Consider the following 20,896-nt stretch of genomic DNA (forward strand, 5'->3'; position numbering starts at 1 on the left):
GTGCGGTCATGAGTGTGAATGAAGGACATTTCAAGCGCATTGAAGAGGTTTAAAGGAGAGCGACAGGATTCTCATGAATAATACAGTCCAGCGTGTCCTTGAGAATCAGATGTTTTTACTCTGACATGTTCAGCTGAAGTAGGTCACAGAGCCATTAAACATCTTTAATAACGCTCATATACAGCGGCCTGTTGTTTTCATTCATTCTACATTATTAACATTTATTATGACCATCTGGGACATGACTTGAGAAGTTCTTGAAATGACAGCGGCAGAACAGAGAGGAAGATATTTTGAAGAATGTTGTTAAGTGAACAAGGGGCTGTGCTGTAAAATGTCCAATATTGATCTATTTACCAACAGGTTTGAATCGGTTAATAATGACAGATTTTCATTTTGAAGGTGAACTGCTCCTTTAAGCTACAATAACAGTACAGAACTGTGATGACGTCTGAAGTGTTGAAGATCATCTCAATTCATCCTTCTGAAAGAGACTATCAGTGAGTCTAACGTGTCTTGATGTTTTCAGTCAGCAGGGGGCAGTATTGAAGCTCTCAACCTTTGTGTGACTTCACAAACATTTAGATATGAAAATCATTTTGGATTCATGACCTATTCAAAATAGCTTTACCTCAAGAGATGTGATTAGCAACAGGTTTTCTCTTGATGTTAAACTGTTTCTTTTCTCACGATTGAAGTCTGTGGTTCTCCCGAAGGACAGCTCTGAGTGAAATCTGTCTGATGTTTGGTGAGAAAATCATTTCCATGTTGCTTCGCCGCAGAATCTCAGCATAATTTACATGTTCTCTACCAAACCACAATGATACTGAAGGACACATAAATCATATTCAGAGGAGGAGAAACAGCAGCGGCTAGCGTGTGGTGAGCTAACACGCCATCTGCATCCTTCAGCATGTGCAGATCTCTGAAGGTTTGTGTGCTGAATCTCTGACGCGTCTCAGCGTGTTGTTGGCCGAGCACCAGATCACGCTGTGTCACAGGCCTTCATCTCATGCGCTCTTTTCTTCTCCCGTCTTTGTTTTCGTTCTGATATCTCACAGAATTCTTCTGGAGATGAGGAGCTGGACGGGTCGTCCTCCGAAGCTGTGGGAAACGGAGGCCTGGAAGGAAAGAGAGGGAGCGTCCGGATGTCCCTTCCTTTAACTGCACCCTTTTCCTGAGCGCCGTTCCAGCGGCATCATCATCAGGACACAGGTGAAGGGGTCACTGGTGACCGTCCGCTCTTCTGTTGTGGCAAAACGCCTTCTGTGCATTTAATAAATCAACATTTATTCGGCGTGTTTGTGAAAATGCCTTCTCAGAAGGTGAATTCTTCCATGAATCTTTTTTCACACATTCCATCTGTGAGCACCGGGTCTCCAGTCGCTGGTGTGCACAGCCGATTTAATGAGGAGAAGTGAATATATTTACACTCTTTAACACGAGAGAGACAGACACACATGAGCTCCTGCTCCATTCACTCAGCACATCGTAATTCCTCACAGAAAAGTGAAAATAACTCCCCGATGTCATTTCAAACCTGTATGAGTTTAAAACCACTGAGACGAAACCTTTTCTTACTGTATGTCACATACACAAGGGTGAATTTAGATTTTGGGATGAACTGTACCTTTAAGCTGTGTTTTGTTCCCTGCTTTCATTTGTGTGTGTTTTATGAAGAGCACCTGTTTGTTGGAGAAACACGCAGCAGGTCAGCTAACACAACTTCACTCGGTGTGTGATTGTGTGTTACGTGAGAGACTGACACGGTCTGATGAGTGTCATACAGTGACCTGAAAACCACAATTGTCTTTCTAGCAGGAGGACCTGATGAATAAGAGATGTGAGCTCTGAATAGTCTGATAACGTCGAGCTCTCGCGCGCTGTACGCATGCATAGCCAGTAAGTAAGTGTGATGCACGGGCTGAAATATTGATAAGCACTATGGTGTGCCAACGCTGGAGGATTATTTATTCAGCAGGAACTGTGAGTGCTTGTCACCATACCAGCAGGTTTACCTACATCTAACCTTTCAGAGACGATCTCACAGAATATTCTGAAGCCTTCGCTTTCTCATCATCTCTCATTATTTCACAAGACACACTGTGGTATGAACCGGCTACTCCCCAAAGATGCCCTCAACCTTTCACATATTCACAGTTTGACTCGCTTCTGTCCGACTGGAGAGGTGTGCCTCGTTCGTCAAAGAAGTGGATATGGCCAGTGATTGTGTCTAAACAGAGTCATCTAGACCAGTGCAATAATTCTGCTTCTGTTCATTGAGCTGATAAAATGGCTGCAAAAGAAAAAAAAACAAGCCAAGCGTTTTATCACATCAAATTAAAGCTCAATGTTCTAAAGGAAGGTTTCTGTGCTCTGTGTTTTTGAAATGAACTGTTATTATGTATGCAGCGCTGCACCCTGTTATTTCTGTTTCGGGCCTGTACTGATGTATGTGGACACACGAAGGAATGATTGACAGTGTAATAATGCAGAACAGTAACACAGATGGCTGTAGTGGATAAACACATCATTATAATACAGTCCCTGTGTGACCTGATGACTGTGACCTCATTCAGACGTTTCTTTCATTTGTCAAAACTGTGAGTTTAACACATTAACGTTTATGTTGATGAGTTGTAGGAGGTCCTGTTTTGTGGGTCACACTGTGATGACGGGACCACCAACCTGCTGTTTCTCACAGACAAAGACAGTGACACCCAGAGATCCCTCTCTCTCTCTCTATCTCACACACACTTTTGCCAAAGTATCAATACAACAAAACAGAAAACATACAGTTGGAAAGCTATATAAAATAAATATGTCAGCCCGCTCGTGTGTGTGTGTGTGTGTGTGTGTGTCAAGGTCAAGTTCATTTATATAGCCCTTGAAAACAACATAAATGCTGACCAAAGTGCTGCACAACATACAAGACAAAACATCCTCATGCAATACAAAATTAAAATACTAATAAAATATATGGAAAGAAAACAGAACAAAAAGTAATACAATTAAAACAAAACATCATGCAAAATAAAACAAAATTCTAAATATTATCAAATGAAGCATATGCCTAAAAATAAATGTTTTAAGAGAAGATTTAAAGTCTTTTTTAACTCTGAATTGAACAGGTAACCAATGAAGTGATGCTGACACAGGTGTGATATGTTTTGTCCCTGTCAAAAATCGAGTTGTGGTATTCTGTACAGTTGTAAGCGCGAGAATTATTCAGCGTATAGAGCGTTACATTAGTTCAACCTGGTTGAGATGAAAGCATGAATAATGGTCTCCAAATCAAGTCCTCTAAGCTGCAGAAAACTGTCTCTAACTACAGAATGGTCAAATATTAACTCAGGGTTAAGGGTAACTCCCACCCTTCTTTACTTTATCACAAATGTTTTCTTGAAGGGGGCCCAGGGTAGAACTTGGATTATTTAGAAGGTGTGAGGGGTCTTTTTCGGATTTAAAGGAATTATTGTCCATCCAAATCTTATATATCCTCTAAACAAGCTTGCAAAGAGGACACTGAATCTGTCCCTGATTTTAATGGAAAATAGAGTGTCATCGGCATAAATGTGTGTGTGTTGAGTTTAAGCTGTAACAGACCCAGGACTGATTCATGATGTAAGAGTAAGTAACTCCACGTGGCTTTTGTTGAATTAATTGTACGGTAAACACACACACACACACACAGGTGTGATGGTGAATTAAACAGCATCTCGATCTCTGTGATGAACAAAAGCTTGCTGAGATCTGTGGCTCCTCCCTGCGCGCTCTCGCGTGTGTCCGCGCGGGCGCGCTCGAGAGTGTGTGTGTGTGTGTGTGTGTGACAGCTGCGAGCTGAGCTCAGTAAAGCTTCATCTATAATAGGATGAGCAGCCGCTCGTGTGTGTGTGTTCGCGACGCTGAATGAAACGCTCATTGTTCGCTTTATTGTTTAAATCCATATCGTTCGGATTGAGTGATCGGATGTGATCGGATGGATACATCGATGTGAAGAAGGTGTCAAACACGGTATGTATATTGAGAATAGAGGTGTGCCTCGCTTTAAACTTTACTTTCATATGCAGAAATAATAATCACGCGCTCTCAGTCTGATGTATGAATGAAGTCATCAACACGCTTATTGTGTTTGTCATGTTATTGTTACATTCTCGCGTGTTACTTTGTAGCCGATTACACGCGCGACGCTTCATGACGTCACTCCGCTAAACTTCTACAGCCGTTTGTTTCATCATCACACAAACATTATAGTGATTTATCATCTGTGAATGAATAAGTGTAAATAACTGACGTGATGTGTGTCAGGTGTAATGGATCTGATCGTCATGGAGTTTAAATCGCTTATTTACAGTAAATTCAATGAAATGTTCTTGTTTGTTTGTTTATGCGATCTGGAATCAAATGGTGCAGTGCTTAAATATAACCGCGCGTGTTGTTGTTATCGGTTGAGAAAAGATGTGACATAGATTCTGTTCTGGTTGATTTGTAGTTTATGACGCTTTCACACAGAAATGTTAAAATCTGAAGTCTATTCCTTCGTTTTGATATCGATCTTGCTTCTTAATTTGTGGTTCTTTTTTAAATCTCTCTCTCAGTCTCTGTGTAAATGTGGGCTGTTGTGAATGGATGTTCAGTGTTTGTAAGATGCTGTTACCGGTCTTGTGGTATTTTTCTCCACATTATTTGTGTTCAACTCATTGGAGGGGTGTCAGTGAAATGTGACGTGTGAGGTTGTGCCGGAGGTGGGTGGTCAGCTCTCCTCTGACCCCTGAGGGTTGGGTAGGGTGTGTCTGTGCCAGCCTTCGCGCTGTTTCTACCACATTACTCACAGATGAATAGAACGGCACAGATTTCTTCATGTGTGTGCGAGCGTCTTGTGAGCATGTGTTTGCTGGCTGTGGTCAGGGTGGGTCAAAGCAAACGGACACACGGGGACTCTCAGCAGTCATTGCTTTGATATGATGTCTCAGGATAAACTAGTGTTTGTTAATCTCATTGTCTGCTGTTGTTTGTGTGTTTTTCTCCCTGTGATATGGCAGACGGCCACACGGCCGACCGTGCCAAGATTCCACAGCTATCTGTGCTTTATATTCACACGGCTTTGTGTTGCTGATGCTGGATTTCAGGGGTTTTGTTTGAAAGGGTGTGTGTGTATCTGTATCTTGCTGCGCTCGCTGTCTCAGGTGTGACGGTAAAGACCTGCTCTTCTGTCTTCTCATCAAGTATCGTGTGGAATCTACCATGTCATTTTCTCCTAGTCTCTGTGACATTATTTATGCCTGAGGGAAAGAAAAAGTGAAGCAACATCATTAAATCCACAACTACTAACCCTTTTGTTCAAAAGCAAGCACTCCATTTATGTTTATGTGTGAACTCTCTGAGGCCAGTCATGACTAATCGAAGTTCAATTTCAAACCCAACAGCAAGGAATTATGTGTGTATTCTATTCATCGTACATCGCGATAAATTCCTAGAAAGGCATTTTTGTTAGACTTCTATAAATATATAATTTCAGTGGGTTTCATAGGCAAGAGAAAATGCTTTGAGCTGTCCAGCTTATTTAGTTGGTAATGAGGGGAATTTAATGTGCACTCCAGCACAAAGGCAATGAGAGATCCATTGAGCGTGACTGATGGCTGTTTGTCGCACCAGCGAGTGACAATCGTGTAGTCGTATATTAGAATTTTATCAGTCATAGACGGAGGCAGATTCACTCAAGCTGAATTATTGATGACAGTCAATGGATTGCACTCAATTATGTTAAAGGGGCGCAGCTTAAATCAGAGACGCAGAAATGCTGTCAATATATCTCATGTATGATTCACATCATCATGTTTTATTTATGAGCATGAATGGGGGGGGTGTCACGATGAAATGGGAACATTTATGTCTTGTGTCTTTGAAGCTGTATATGAGCATCTCTGAAAGAAAATAGAAATCTGTTTTTAGGTTTTTAAACAAGAAATCAAAAAGTCTTCAGTCAGTTTGGTGTTCAGGATGATATTCAGTGGTGTTCCTTATAATATTTAATGATGATTTTGTGAGGTATTGTGTGGATGCATAAATGGCATATTGAAACCAAAATAACAGCAGTTACATGACAACAAATTTAGAGAAATAGATCTACAATATAAAAACGTTGTTTAGTTATTTATTTATTTAGGGCCGATTGATTATGACACAAATCATAATTGCGATTATTTTGGCCAATATTGAGATCCCAATTATTAAACACGATTGTTTATTAACCTTTAAAACAAACATAGAAAAAAAAGAACCTTTGCTTTTTGTAAAGGACCACTTTAGAATTTTAAAGTGTTGGGTTATTGGTAAATATTTGTAATTTATTTAAATAATTCTTATTTAAATAATTATTATATTTTGTACGTGATTGACCGGAAGTTCTGTGCACCTGTGGTGTTGGGGTTTGTCCCTTTGGTGGCACCGTAGTTTGCACAGGCTAAGATGAACTTTTACGGTGGCTGTCTGGTGTGAATGACACGCAGCTGTGTTCGAGCTTATATGTATTTTTATCTGAGATTGTTTATACATGGACTTAAACAACTTGACGCCCGTTTCATGACGGAAGAAAGGACTATCTTATATTGTTTGCATTCCTTGGTGAGCGCAGCGAGGTATGATATGTTTCATTCATAAAATTGTTTGCACATATGTATGCTTTATTTTTCCGTGTAATAAATGTTTGTGTACTTAATGACTTTGTAACCGTGAGAACAAGTGTGCGAAATGATTGTTGTATGTATGTTTTAATACAGTTTTCACGGTGCAAAGGTGATGATGAAGTAAAAGGATGAACGTCATGTTGGTTTGACGAACGAAATAAATAAACACCTTACGCATCAGTCGAGACTCTCTTCTTTGGATCCAAGGGCTGTAACACTTTTAAACTCTGAATTTAACTGGAAAAAAAATGTAAAGAAATAGTACCGCTGAAGCACCGTAACGGAAAGGTGGGCGCTGTGGATTTCTTCCTCTCACAAGAAAAAAGAGGATCCTTGCAAAATGGAATGCGCAACAATAGTTGTTTACCTCGATTATTTAGTTTTTGTAATTGATGAAGGCAAATATTGACTATTACGATTAATTTTCAATTGATTTCACAGCCCGTATTAATATGACAGCGAGAGAGAGAGAGAGAAGTTCTAGGATTAGAGAGAGGGGAGCAGGAGCCAGTACTCCACTGATATTGTGTAGAGTATTTTCTGTAAAAATAAAGCAAATGAACAGAATGAATTTAAAAATGTAGGATGATATTCATGATGGTCCTCAGAACAGCTACAGTTTAAATAACATCAGTGAATGAATGAAACTAAAAAGGTCAATTCATGGATTATTCAAACTATGATTATAACACAGCTCCTCTGTGTGTGTATGGTTGTGAGAGAGAGAGAGAGAGAGAGAGAGAGAACATGTGTGTCAGACCTGGCGTTTGGCACTGACTCGCTCATCTATTAATCATGGCTGCTGTTTTCTTATTCTGTTGCCATAGTTTCAGGCTGTGTGTGTGTGTGTGTGTTTGGGGGGCATTACAGAGCAGTAGAGATACTGGTGGGTCACAGTGATCTGCTGGATCTCTCACACATCAGCCGGTTTCATAAAACTGTTTTAGCTTACAAGTTGTTTAATTCAGTCAGTTGAATCAATTCTTAGATGGGTCTAATGAAGGTGGAAAAAATGAAAGGCAAAAACTGAAGACCGATGGCCCTCCTGTCTCATTTCTCATTATGATCTATGTTGTCTTGGAAACCATTAAATGGTCAACTGCTCACTTTGTATTGTGCTTTACAGTCGCAAATATTTAAATAAATGGACAATGAGAAGGAGGAGATTTGAAAGACCAATAAATCCACTGGAAATCTGTTCTGAAAATGCACAAACGCACAACATCAGCACACTGTTGTCTCACTGTAGTGTGTCGTATCAGAAAAGTTTTACGGCAAAAACGTTTGTGTTTCTGTACTCAGGCTAAAGCTCAGAAATGCGTTTGTTTTTTATTTATGGTGTTTGATGTCAGCGGTTATTTTCAGGGAGACAGAAGCTGTAATCTGGATGTTTATCAGATTATATACAGTCAGTGTTTCTCAGAATGAAATGCTTTATTTACACGCCGGTGCATCAGCAGTCAAGGTCTAAAGAGATTTATCAGCTATTTAAAGGCAAACACCACAGAATGAGTTCATTTACACGCAGGACTGGTGTAGTTTTTCAGTGGTGTAATGTGAAGTTATATTGGCATGATGTGTCTGCTGGTTATAATGTGCATCAGACTGCGTTTCACTGCTGGATAAACACCACACGTCTGCATTCATTTGTTTGCTCACTCACATTGGTTCTGTGGTAAATGTTTTAATGCGGTGCAAACGTGTGCCGGTCTGGAGGGATTTGAACAACACAGCTCCTTTGTGTACATTTATTCCATATGTAATGAAGAAATTGCAGCCATGTGGCGTCGTGCGTCTAGTAACAGAAGAACACAAGGACCTCAGTGTTTGACTGGAGTCTGTCTGTCAGAAACACTTCACACCTCATTTCCCTCGTCTGTCACAAGAGAAATCACAGCAGATCTATTACACGCGTGCACTTCCATCACAAACGCCTCTGATCTTCTGTGCTGATGATCATTTTGTGTTGTGTTGTAGATGATCTTCTAGCTGGAGACTAAATTATAATCCAAATAGACAGCAGAAGGAGTTCTCTGTGTCGGTGGTCTGTACGTGCAGATACACAGCAACAACCGACCTAGATATGAAGCTGACCGTCCGTTTGCCTGCACCTGTGTTTGATCTCCGTTCCTGCAGCTCACGGGCGAGCGGTCCGTCCGTGTGTTTAAAGAAGTCAAACAAACAGTGCTTCATATGGCACCACACACGGATCAGACAGAATGTGAAGAACACAATGACTTCATTCATCTCTGTGTTACTCCACAATCATATTTGCACACGCGGATCAGTTCTTTGTAAATGGAGAAAGACGTTTTTCTGCATAGGATCATTTGAATAGTCCGCTTGTCATAAGATCAGCTTCTTCATCATTAATCATTAAATCTGTAGCTGATCTCAAACCAGTCAGAAACATTTGTTTATTTGCACTGAGACGGTTGAAGAAAAACACCAAAGCATCTTATGAATATCTCAGTGTGCTGGGCTCGGTGGAGTGTGGATGCTTTGGAAACTCAAGACGTGTCGCAGTTCTTTATAGGAGCATCACAAGAGCTCTGGTGTTCTGAAGATCGGATGCGGTGGCTCTGATGGCCTGTCGGGTGTCTGATTCAGGGATTGATTTCAGGGAGTTTTAGCCGCCGTGAGGTCAGCTGTCGTGCCGGTGGACGTCAGCTCTGATTGGTTATCATCAGGTTTGTGTTGTGTTGAGTTATTGTTGGTTATTCAGCATCACAGGACGGTTAGGCGTTCATTGAGAATGAGAGCAGACGTGTGGATTTCACTGTATTATAGTTTTCATACAGTAATTGCTTCTGAGCTGTTTCCATAATGAAAGGTTTTACAGTTCAGATGTCCATATGGAATGTGACAGTGTGTTAAATAAATGTGCTTTAATTGAGCCTCATTAAATGAGAAATGAGAGGGCGTGCGAGAGAGAGAGAGAGCATGACAGGCTTCATTATAGTGTCGCTCGTCCGCTTGACTGAACGCTGATGTTTAATGGTTAAACAGATCACAAGAGTTGGACTCATTCTGAACTTCCCATTTTATAATGCACCACATGCCAAGAACAATCCTTCACAATCATTAACTACACACAAAAACAACAGCCAATCACAATCAGATTCTAAACACAATGTTGTGTTTTTGATGTCAGGAAACTCTGTCTTTGTGTGTGTGTCTGTGTGTGTCTGTGTGTGTACTTGGTTCTTATATGTTAGTAGGGACCTAAACCTGAATGCACACGAACACATGAAATGTAGAGTATACTGCTCATTACACCCATGGACTGTCCTGTCTGTGTGTGTCTGTCTGTGTGTCTGTGTCTGTCTGTGTGTGTGTGTCTGTGTGTCTGTGCATGCCTGTGTGTGTGTGTGTCTGTGCATGCCTGCGTCTGTGTGTGTGTGTGTGTCTGTGTCTGTGTGTCTGTGCATGCCTGCGTCTGCGTGTGTGTGTCTGTGTGTGTCTGTGTGTGTCTGTGTCTGTGTCTGTCTGTGTGTGTGTGTGTCTGTGTGTCTGTGCATGCCTGTGTGTGTATCTGTGCATGCCTGCGTCTGTGTGTGTGTGTGTCTGTGTTTGTGTGTCTGTGTGTCTGTGCATGCCTGCGTCTGCGTGTGTGTGTCTGTGTGTGTCTGTGTGTGTCTGTGTCTGTCTGTGTGTGTGTGTCTGTGTGTCTGTGCATGCCTGTGTCTGTGTGTGTGTGTGTCTGTGTTTGTGTGTCTGTGCATGCCTGCGTCTGCGTGTGTGTGCCTGTGTGTGTCTGTGTGTGTCTGTGTCTGTCTGTGTGTGTGTGTGTGTCTGTGTGTGTGTGTGTGTGTGTGTGTGTGTGTCTGTGTTTGTGTGTGTGTCTGTGTGTGTGTCTGTGTTTGTGTGTCTGTGTGTCTGTGCATGCCTGCGTCTGCGTGTGTGTGTCTGTGTGTGTCTGTGTGTGTCTGTGTGTGTCTGTGTCTGTCTGTGTGTGTGTGTCTGTGTGTCTGTGCATGCCTGTGTCTGTGTGTGTGTGTGTCTGTGTTTGTGTGTCTGTGCATGCCTGCGTCTGCGTGTGTGTGCCTGTGTGTGTCTGTGTGTGTCTGTGTCTGTCTGTGTGTGTGTGTGTGTCAGTGTGTGTGTGTGTGTGTGTGTGTGTGTCTGTGCATGCCTGCGTCTGTGTGTGTGTGTCCTTAGTTTGTGTGTCTGTGTGTCTGTGCATGCCTGCGTCTGTGTGTGTGTGTGTCTGTGTTTGTGTGTCTGTGCATGCCTGCGTCTGTGTGCGTCTGTGTGTGTCTGTGTTTGTGTGTCTGTGCATGATGCGTCTGTGTGTGTGTGTCTGTGCATGCCTGCGTCTGTGTGTCTGTGTGTGTGTGCGTGTCTGTGTTTGTGTGTGTGTGTGTGTGTGCATGCCTGCGTCTGTGTGTGTGTGTGTGTGTCTGTGTTTGTGTGTCTGTGTGTCTGTGCATGCCTGCGTCTGTGTGTCTGTGTGTCTGTGCATGTGTGCGTCTGTGTGTCTGTGTGTCTGTGTGTCTGTGCATGCCTGCGTGTCTGTGTGTGTGTCTGTGTGTCTGTGCATGCCTGCGTGTCTGTGTGTGTATCTGTGTGTGTGTCTGTGTGTCTGTGCGTGCCTGTTGGTCTGTGTGTGTGTGTGTGTGTGTGTGTGTGTGTGTGCCTGTTGGTGTCTGTTAGGGCTGTGACGGTGGCATTCGTGCCAGGCCTGCTCAGTCAAACCCAGGTTATTCTGTGCGTTCTGCAATGGATCTTGTTGTAAAATGAACAGGTACATAGAATCAAGACTGGCTATGACCCGCTTGTTGCGTGAGTTGAGAAACTCTTCATTTGCTTGAAAAAAGTTATTCATTTGCGCTTTGAGGCACAGCTTCTGAACGCACATTTTTCTTCATCTGATCAATCTCAACGTGTTGGTTTTCCATCAAAGAATAGAAAAGGAAGTTTTTAATGGCAATCTGAAAAGCAAAGCAGAGGTGGGTTTAGTTTCAAATGGATTAGTTTAGGTCTGTAAGGGTTAATACACCACGGATTGGAACAAATGCTTTTTTATTGAATATTTCACTTTCTGATATTAATAAAGTTTTCATTATTAACTGATGTTTATTTAAATGTTTTATATGATGTAGTGTACTGACAGATGTGCGTATGAAACGTTTCATCCTCATGTAGTTCATATATAATACTTCAAAATGTTTTAAATAAGTTCTATATATATATATTTCTCTTCCAGTCGTCACGTGGTTGCTACTCGCAAATATAATAATATAAATCATTTTAAAAAAGTTATTTATGTATTATTAACACAATACTGTAGATATTTGTGTGTGTGTGTTGGTCATGTGATAATCAAGTCTGCAATGTTTCCTCTTGTCTGGGTTCAAACCAGCTCAGACTGGACTCCGATGAGACCATGTGAACTAAAAACACAAACAGAATCAAATCACACGTTGAATTCTATTAAACCCACTTTCCTTCAGTCATGAAGTTGATGAACGGCAGGAGGAGCGTTTCTGGTGTGTAATGGAGTTTTTCATGAACCGATGGCATAGTTTCATGTTAGCTGCAGTTCTCCAGGAGATCTCACACACAGCACCTCACATCCGTCACTCGGTGGAGTTTAACTGTGCTAATACTATTATTTCATTAAGTTTAAGGGATACTTCACCCTCAAATAAATATTCTGTCATCAGTTTCTCACCCTCAGATTGTTAACCTGTATACATTACTTTGTTTCGATGAACACAGCAAAAGATATTCTCAAGATTGTTAGCAATTTTCAATTCCGGGACATCATACGCTACTGTTTTTTGTTTGTTCTGTTGAACACATAATGAGATCTTTTGAAGAATGGGTGAAATGACACGAGGGCGAGCAAATGATGACAAGAGTTTTCATTTTGTGGTGAAGTATTCCTTTAAGGTGTAGCAGGAACTGAAGTGTATTTGGGATTGGAGCCGTTGTGTTTGTTACGGTTCCAGCATGAATTACAGCAGACAATGGAAAGAATATGTTGTGTGTTTTGGTTACGGTGTGCCATGTGATTGACAGAACCCGTTCTTATCTTAAAGGTTCTGCCGCTGCTCTCTCCATCTCATCTGACAATATTTCATGTGTTTTGCGGATGAGAAATGTTTTTTCCCTTTGAGTTTACAGAGAAGGTGGAGGTCATGGATGTATGTGGGAGCTCAGCATATATGAACCTTGTCACCCCATGGGGTTCAGCTAATTGGTGGTCCTGGATAGAACTGGTTTTCAATGGGTTTTGCACAAAAGCGCCAGTGTAGATCACGTGGGTGAGACGTGAAAGAGGGGCTCCCAGAGAGACGAGACGAGGGGCCCGAAACAAAGAGCTCAAGACGCCCCTTTACTGACCACAAATCAGCCCAGTGTTTGGCCTCAACACAACTATCTGTGACCCACATAGCCGCCCGTGTGTGAAGAGCTCCTTTATTTCCCACAGCTGAGCTCTGTGTCTTCAGATGTCAGGATTTGTGTTCAATTGATGGACATGAACACCTCTGTAACACTATCGATCTGATCCTCATTAACGGTACCGCAGTGTTTCTGTTTAAATGAAGAGAGCACATTTACATTCATTCGGCTCCGTCTTACCAACACGACCTTTCTGTTGTGTTCAAATTTCTTGATGAATCACATGAGAATCAACATTTACAGAAGAATTGGATATCTGAAGAGCGTCTCCATCAGTGTTTTAGAGGAATGAGAGTGTCGAGTGCTGGTGAATCTTCTGTGGAGGAGTCGTGTGGGATGTGAGGAACGAATTCAACAGGAACGCCGACCGTTTTAGAAAGAAACGCACATCATTTCACACAATACACAGAGTGTAAACCCAATGAATTTGACATCATATCCTGTGAGAATTTAACCATGAACCTCTGACTCTCTCTCTCTGTGTGTGTGCGTACGAGTATCTGCTGATGGGGATGTTGTTGGATGTCGTGTCTTTAATCCCATTGAGTGAAATAAAGGAGCAGTACTTTGATTTGTATTACGGCTGCAGGCACGTCTGTTCTGTCAGATAAGAGACGTTAATCTGCTGTGGTGGGATTTACGTGAACACGTCACTGTGTGTCTTAACCCGCTCCATACTTCAGTAGTTAAGTACACTGTCCAGAGAGTCTGCCATTGTCTCAGACATTCCCAGAAACACCAGTAAGCATCTCATTAGTATTCGTATGTAAATGACAGTTCCAGCACATGTGAACGCACAGAATCACTCAATTAAACCCTTTCATATATTAACAACAAATGTTGAACCGAATTAATAAATAAATAAAAGTTTATTGTTATCGGATGTTTTAGTTGCTCATGTGAATGTGTGTAAAAAGCGAAAAAGTGTCACTTTAAATTCAATAATGTCTTTTTCTAATTATGTTAGATGCTATAAATATATCACAAACAGCATGTTACAGTGAACCGTATCGGCTGCTCCCCTCAAGAGAATTCACTGTGGTGTTATTATTGTAAAAGTTTAGTACTCAGTTTGGATGAACACAGTTTTAATACAAACACCATGATTAAAGCTACAATATGATAATTTGGATCGCTAGATGGCGCACTTTGGAAACAACAACAAAAGGTGAAGCTAAATGACGTTATGTAGGGAAGGGGAATTATTGGACATGTGGTTTTCACCATCCAGAGGCGTATGGAGATCACCCGTCATGTTCACGGATGAGGTAATGAATGAATTATATTTGATGTCATCGTAATGAATTATCTTGAAAGAAATGTGGAATGTAATGTATGTTAGCCCGTGAGAATGATATTGGACTTCTTTCAGTTGGTTTGGTAGCGTAATGCTACACAGTTGTATGTGTTTAAAACAGTCATACAGCCGACGTTTATGCTTGTTTGTGTTTCCTTTACTGGCCAAAGAGTTATCGAGATCCATAATAACAGAACAACAGATGCTGTATAATCTCTTCTGCATGTGTGTATTGTCGAAATTTCTACAAGAGGAAACTGAGGGTCGTGCGGAACAGTGGATATAAAGTCACTGATGTGAGACTAACACAAGGGACGGGACATTAGTTTAAATAGGAATTTCTCTGGATTTGCACATTCTTGGGAACATTTGGGATCATGTAAGTACACAACTTGCATAGGTGCAAGTGATTTTGGGATTTTTCATAACAAAATGATTCCATATTGTAACTTTAAACTGTAGCAGAAAGCATGCTTGTTAAGGCTTAACCGTAGTAACTGTGATTGTTTGGTTTATTTTTGAATGGGTTTATTATTCCCTGTCCTTCAGATATAGAACCCATTTCATCATGACACTTAATAACATGATGGAGGACCGCAGAAGGTTTCGGCTCATGATGTTTTACACCGTGATGGTTTTAATGAGTCCAGTGTTCAGAGCCCTTGATAGTGCACGAGTCTGTGTTCACATCAAAGTGAACGAGAAACCAGACGCATTACTAGCAAAAACTGTCATGTCAACTAAAGGTCATGAGGCTTCTACCGTGTTGAAATGTAGATGTTTGTGACGTGATTTCAGTGTTGTGCGTGTGGCCTTATGTACAGAATCTGACTCTCAACATTTCTATCACGTTTATTGTTTATATGAAAACAGAAGTGCTTGTAAAATAACCGTAACGTTTATGTTTAACTCAACACTTGTGTCTGACGTGTGGTTCATTCTCATCACTGCTTAATGTTTGTCGTTGTGTTGTTTTACATTATTATTAAAATCTGTTTTCTGAAGCGGTAATATACAGAACTGCATACAGTGTTGAGCTTATCTGAATGGATATTATGTCTGCCGTCTCCGAGACGCTCTTATTATCTCAGCGCTGAGACGGAGACGAGACGCTTCAGTCAACAATGATAAATGACATAGACAGAAGCGAGTGAAATGAGATGCTAATGCGTCTCGCTGCCAGCTCAAACATGTTTGTGGGAATCTAATAGCTGGAGATCTATAAGGGAAAAAAGCTATTTATATTTTCATTCATGTTTTTGTCTTTCATGACAAATATTTGTGTTCTTGACATTGAGTTTAAAATAAAGAAACATCATTGCACTGTGTGAGGAATTATTCCTATAAATTATTTTCTTTATGATGTGGAAGTCTTGGCCTTGAATCGTAAACAGTCAATAATCATATTATCATGCCTTTACCCATGATAAAAATGTTAAGACAGCTGTGTTTGAGAATATCAGTGATATGGTGTTATGATGAATGTAGTTATAATGTTGTGTGCTGATGGTATGATATGATATCAGCCTCACATGAAAAGCATCACACAGTCTCAAGGCCATCAGATGATTTTCATAAAGAGATCTTGAAAGAGACTCAAAGTCAAAACTTCCTTCATGATATCAGAATACAGTTGATGATGTGGAGGCTGTAAGCAGCTTTAGCTTGACTTGATTTGGCACCAGCGGAGGTTTTCAGCTGAAGTGAGGTATAATCCTCTCTGAATCTCATTGTGTCTCAGCATTTGCTCCGGGGAGAGATCAGACAAGAGAGCCTGTTAAACTGAACCTCTAAAGAACATCAGAATATTGCAAATGTGCAAAGATCAATATGCACATACACATACAAGCGCGCAAACACATGCGCACACACACACACACGATGCCTCAGTTGTTTTTCCTGCAATGGAGAGCAAAAGGAGATGCTTATTTAGTTGTCATTGACTGTACACACACAATTCACCCATTCCTTCTAAAGATTACTCTTAGAGAGACATTGTTTTTTCTGCTATTATTCACATCTGTTTTATTAAATGATTCAAAAAATGAAAGGTATATATTTTTTTTCTCTTTATGCCTGTATGGAGCACGGAGTATGAAATCATTTGCTTCATTGTTGTTGTTGTAAGCTTCAGTTTCTGTATTCTCCTCATGAACAGAAGGGATTTAGAATAGCTTTGATTATTTTGAGTGTAAAATAAAATGAGATGACAGGACTGAATGAACCGATGGCTCGGCTGTACTCTCACGTAACGCTGACGTTTCATTTAGCAGACGTAACCTCTGAAAGAAAGAGAGACCCGCTGTGATCTATGACTCCACTCACTAAATGAATGAGAATTTTCCATTAGATCAATTGTGTGACACAGCTGATATCAAGAGTCGCTCATCATAACCGTCGCTGGATGCTGTAAAGAAAATGAGATATTGAACAGCCGTTGTGTGTCCTCACAGGAGAGCTCTTGTGTATATGTGTGTATGCTGGTGTTGTGTTGTGTGTTTTTTGTTGTTATTGCCACGGCTGAATACAGTTCATTCATCTGACTGAAATAAGTCAAAACTGAGAGGTTCATGATTGATTTTCTGTAGTTTGACCAGAGAAGCCCACGGTGTCTGTAGTTTGACCAGAGAAGCCCACGGTGTCTGTAGTTTGACCAGAGAAGCCCACGGTGTCTGTAGTTTGACCAGAGAAGCCCACGGTGTCTGCAGTTTGACCAGAGAAGCCCACGGTGTCTGTAGTTTGACCAGAGAAGCTCGAGGTGTCTGCAGTTTGACCAGAGAAGCTCACGGTGTCTGTAGTTTGACCAGAGAAGCTCGAGGTGTCTGTAGTTTGACCAGAGAAGCTCACGGTGTTTGTAGTTTGACCAGAGAAGCTCGAGGTGTCTGTAGTTTGACCAGAGAAGCTCGAGGTGTCTGTAGTTTGACCAGAGAAGCTCGAGGTGTCTGTAGTTTGACCAGAGAAGCTCGAGGTGTCTGTAGTTTGGCCAGAGATGCTCACGGTGTCTGTAGTTTGACCAGAGAAGCTCACGGTGTCTGCAGTTTGACCAGAGAAGCTCACGGTGTCTGTAGTTTGACCAGAGAAGCTCGAGGTGTCTGTAGTTTGACCAGAGAAGCTCACGGTGTCTGCAGTTTGACCAGAGAAGCTCACGGTGTCTGTAGTTTGACCAGAGAAGCTCACGGTGTCTGTAGTTTGACCAGAGAAGCTCGAGGTGTCTGCAGTTTGACCAGAGAAGCTCACGGTGTCTGTAGTTTGACCAGAGAAGCTCGAGGTGTCTGTAGTTTGACCAGAGAAGCTCACGGTGTCTGGAGTTTGACCAGAGAAGCTCACGGTGTCTGGAGTTTGACCAGAGAAGCTCACGGTGTCTGTAGTTTGACCAGAGAAGCCCACGGTGTCTGTAGTTTGACCAGAGAAGCTCGAGGTGTCTGTAGTTTGACCAGAGAAGCTCATGGTGTCTGTAGTTTGACCAGAGAAGCTCACGGTGTCTGCAGTTTGACCAGAGAAGCTCACGGTGTCTGCAGTTTGACCAGAGAAGCTCACGGTGTCTGCAGTTTGACCAGAGAAGCTCACGGTGTCTGCAGTTTGACCAGAGAAGCTCACGGTGTCTGCAGTTTGACCAGAGAAGCCCACGGTGTCTGTAGTTTGACCAGAGAAGCTCACGGTGTCTGTAGTTTGACCAGAGAAGCTCACGGTGCCTGTAGTTTGACCAGAGAAGCTCACGGTGTCTGTAGTTTGACCAGAGAAGCTCACGGTGTCTGTAGTTTGACCAGAGAAGCTCACGGTGTCTGTAGTTTGACCAGAGAAGCTCACGGTGTCTGTAGTTTGACCAGAGAAGCTCACGGTGTCTGTAGTTTGACCAGAGAAGCCCACGGTGTCTGCAGTTTGACCAGAGAAGCTCACGGTGTCTGCAGTTTGACCAGAGAAGCTCACGGTGTCTGCAGTTTGACCAGAGAAGCTCACGGTGTCTGCAGTTTGACCAGAGAAGCTCACGGTGTCTGTAGTTTGACCAGAGAAGCTCACGGTGTTTGTAGTTTGACCAGAGAAGCTCACGGTGTCTGTAGTTTGACCAGAGAAGCTCACGGTGTCTGTAGTTTGACCAGAGAAGCCCACGGTGTCTGTAGTTTGACCAGAGAAGCTCACGGTGTCTGCAGTTTGACCAGAGAAGCTCACGGTGTCTGTAGTTTGACCAGAGAAGCCCACGGTGTCTGTAGTTTGACCAGAGAAGCTCACGGTGTCTGCAGTTTGACCAGAGAAGCTCACGGTGTCTGCAGTTTGACCAGAGAAGCTCACGGTGTCTGCAGTTTGACCAGAGAAGCTCACGGTGTCTGCAGTTTGACCAGAGAAGCTCACGGTGTCTGTAGTTTGACCAGAGAAGCTCGAGGTGTCTGTAGTTTGACCAGAGAAGCTCGAGGTGTCTGTAGTTTGACCAGAGAAGCTCACGGTGTCTGCAGTTTGACCAGAGAAGCTCACGGTGTCTGCAGTTTGACCAGAGAAGCTCACGGTGTCTGTAGTTTGACCAGAGAAGCTCACGGTGTCTGTAGTTTGACCAGAGAAGCTCACGGTGTCTGCAGTTTGACCAGAGAAGCTCACGGTGTCTGCAGTTTGACCAGAGAAGCTCACGGTGTCTGTAGTTTGACCAGAGAAGCTCACGGTGTCTGTAGTTTGACCAGAGAAGCTCGAGGTGTCTGTAGTTTGACCAGAGAAGCTCGAGGTGTCTGTAGTTTGACCAGAGAAGCTCACGGTGTCTGCAGTTTGACCAGAGAAGCTCACGGTGTCTGTAGTTTGACCAGAGAAGCTCACGGTGTCTGTAGTTTGACCAGAGAAGCTCACGGTGTCTGCAGTTTGACCAGAGAAGCTCACGGTGTCTGTAGTTTGACCAGAGAAGCTCACGGTGTCTGTAGTTTGACCAGAGAAGCTCGAGGTGTCTGTAGTTTGACCAGAGAAGCTCACGGTGTCTGTAGTTTGACCAGAGAAGCTCACAGTGTCTGGAGTTTGGCCAGAGATGCTCACGGTGTCTGGAGTTGCGTGGGGGTCCCGCGAGCTTCATGGAGAATTGTCCAATAAGGGACTAAGAAAAGTTGTTACTTAACGATTTGTCATGTTGGAAAAAACCTTTCTGAAACCTGTAGGAACACTGGAGGAGTGTATCGAGCACAGAAATACTACGTCATACGTCCAACTGGTTTTTGGACAAGTTGACCATGTTGAGCATGAGAAGACAACACGTTTAACATTGTAAAGAAGTCAGAATTCATGACACACCATTGCAGTGCCACTTTAAAGAGTGAATGTTTCTTTGTGTTGTATTGTGGGTGTAAATGTTTTTGAGTGTTATCGAGTAAATGTTTGTCAATGTGTTGGAATGTTTCTGACTCATATGTGAATATGTCAGATCCAGCCGTATGAAGATTTGATGTGTGATGATGATGATTAATGTTCATGTGTCAGAGGTGGTAAGGTCTTGATGTTTAATGTGATTGGCTGCTGTGTTCGTCATCTATGTCCAGACACCAGCTCACAGTTATTGCTGGTGGTGTGCTTCATGTATTTCTGCTGGTCAGTGTTCTGTTTACTGGGCTTTAGTTTGATTAACAGCTGGGACTCTTTTCTTTGGGGAGGATCACACACATCAATTACTCTCATTTGACTGACAGGGCATCTGGTGAAGTGATGCTTTCATTAATCTGAGTCTGAATGAGACACGCCCACTGCTCCAGGTCCTCGTCCTGTCTCTGATTTGATGTGTGGCCGCTGTCACTCAACACAGATTGTGTTCTTTGTGTTGTTTGCTGAAGGACGTCTACTGGTGTTCTAGTGAATATTGTGTGCATTGTTTGTGATAGCAGAAGATGTTCAGTGATGTGATGTTGTGTGATTGAGTTTGTTCTTGTGTAACACACACACCATCTTCAGAGAATGCAGTGTGGTTTATGAGCAGAAGTTGTGTTGATGTTGTTCTGTTCTGTTCTAGGTGTCTGTAAATCAGAGCAAATCAATCCATTTCTCCGTCCAATCCCTCCAGCTCTCAGATTGAATGAGATCATTCTGCACATCCTCGTCCAGTGAATGCGATTGCTTGGAATATTGTCTGTGTCTAATCTTTGTGTGTGTTGTTGTTGTATACAGGTTGAAGTTCAGAAGAGATCGTGTGGGACGCGGTGAGCAGGGAAACATGCGTTCAGAGGTTTTGTTGCTGTATTTCTCTCTGCTGCAGTCGGCTCGGGCCGCTTTCCCAGAGGACACAGAGCCAATCGCTATTTCACATGGCAACTGTGAGTAATGGAGTCTCTCCTCCCTCCATCCCTCCATCTCTCGCTCACATTCACTTGGGGAAATGGGATTTGGTGCTGGACTGTAAATGAGTGTCTGTGAGATCAAAGGTTCCTCTTTTATTTTGCCTGTCAGGCGTCTAAATGTTGTACGGTTCGCTCCAACCTCAATATCCACATTTACTCTCTCTGGACTCAAATCACCTCGCCAGTTTTATTTTACCACAATGACCACA

General features: G+C 42.4%; 1 protein-coding gene across 2 annotated transcripts in view; it reads left to right on the forward strand.

Annotated features, from left to right (window-relative positions):
• The first annotated feature begins 3,766 nt into the window (after positions 1-3,766).
• sema6a (sema domain, transmembrane domain (TM), and cytoplasmic domain, (semaphorin) 6A) overlaps positions 3,767-20,896 on the forward strand; it is a 41,188-nt gene continuing 24,058 nt past the window's right edge. The window contains exons 1-2 of one of the 2 annotated variants that reach the window (XM_079466975.1): positions 3,767-4,014; positions 20,518-20,663. In XM_079466975.1, the coding sequence (XP_079323101.1) occupies positions 20,564-20,663 (100 nt within the window). In that variant the 5' untranslated portion in view covers positions 3,767-4,014; positions 20,518-20,563. The remainder of the gene's footprint in view (positions 4,015-20,517; positions 20,664-20,896) is intronic. The other variant, XM_079466974.1, reaches the window with a different exon arrangement.

This window comes from Barbatula barbatula (assembly GCF_947034865.1).
Source record: "Barbatula barbatula genome assembly, chromosome: 11".
Taxonomy (NCBI): Eukaryota; Metazoa; Chordata; class Actinopteri; order Cypriniformes; family Nemacheilidae; genus Barbatula; species Barbatula barbatula.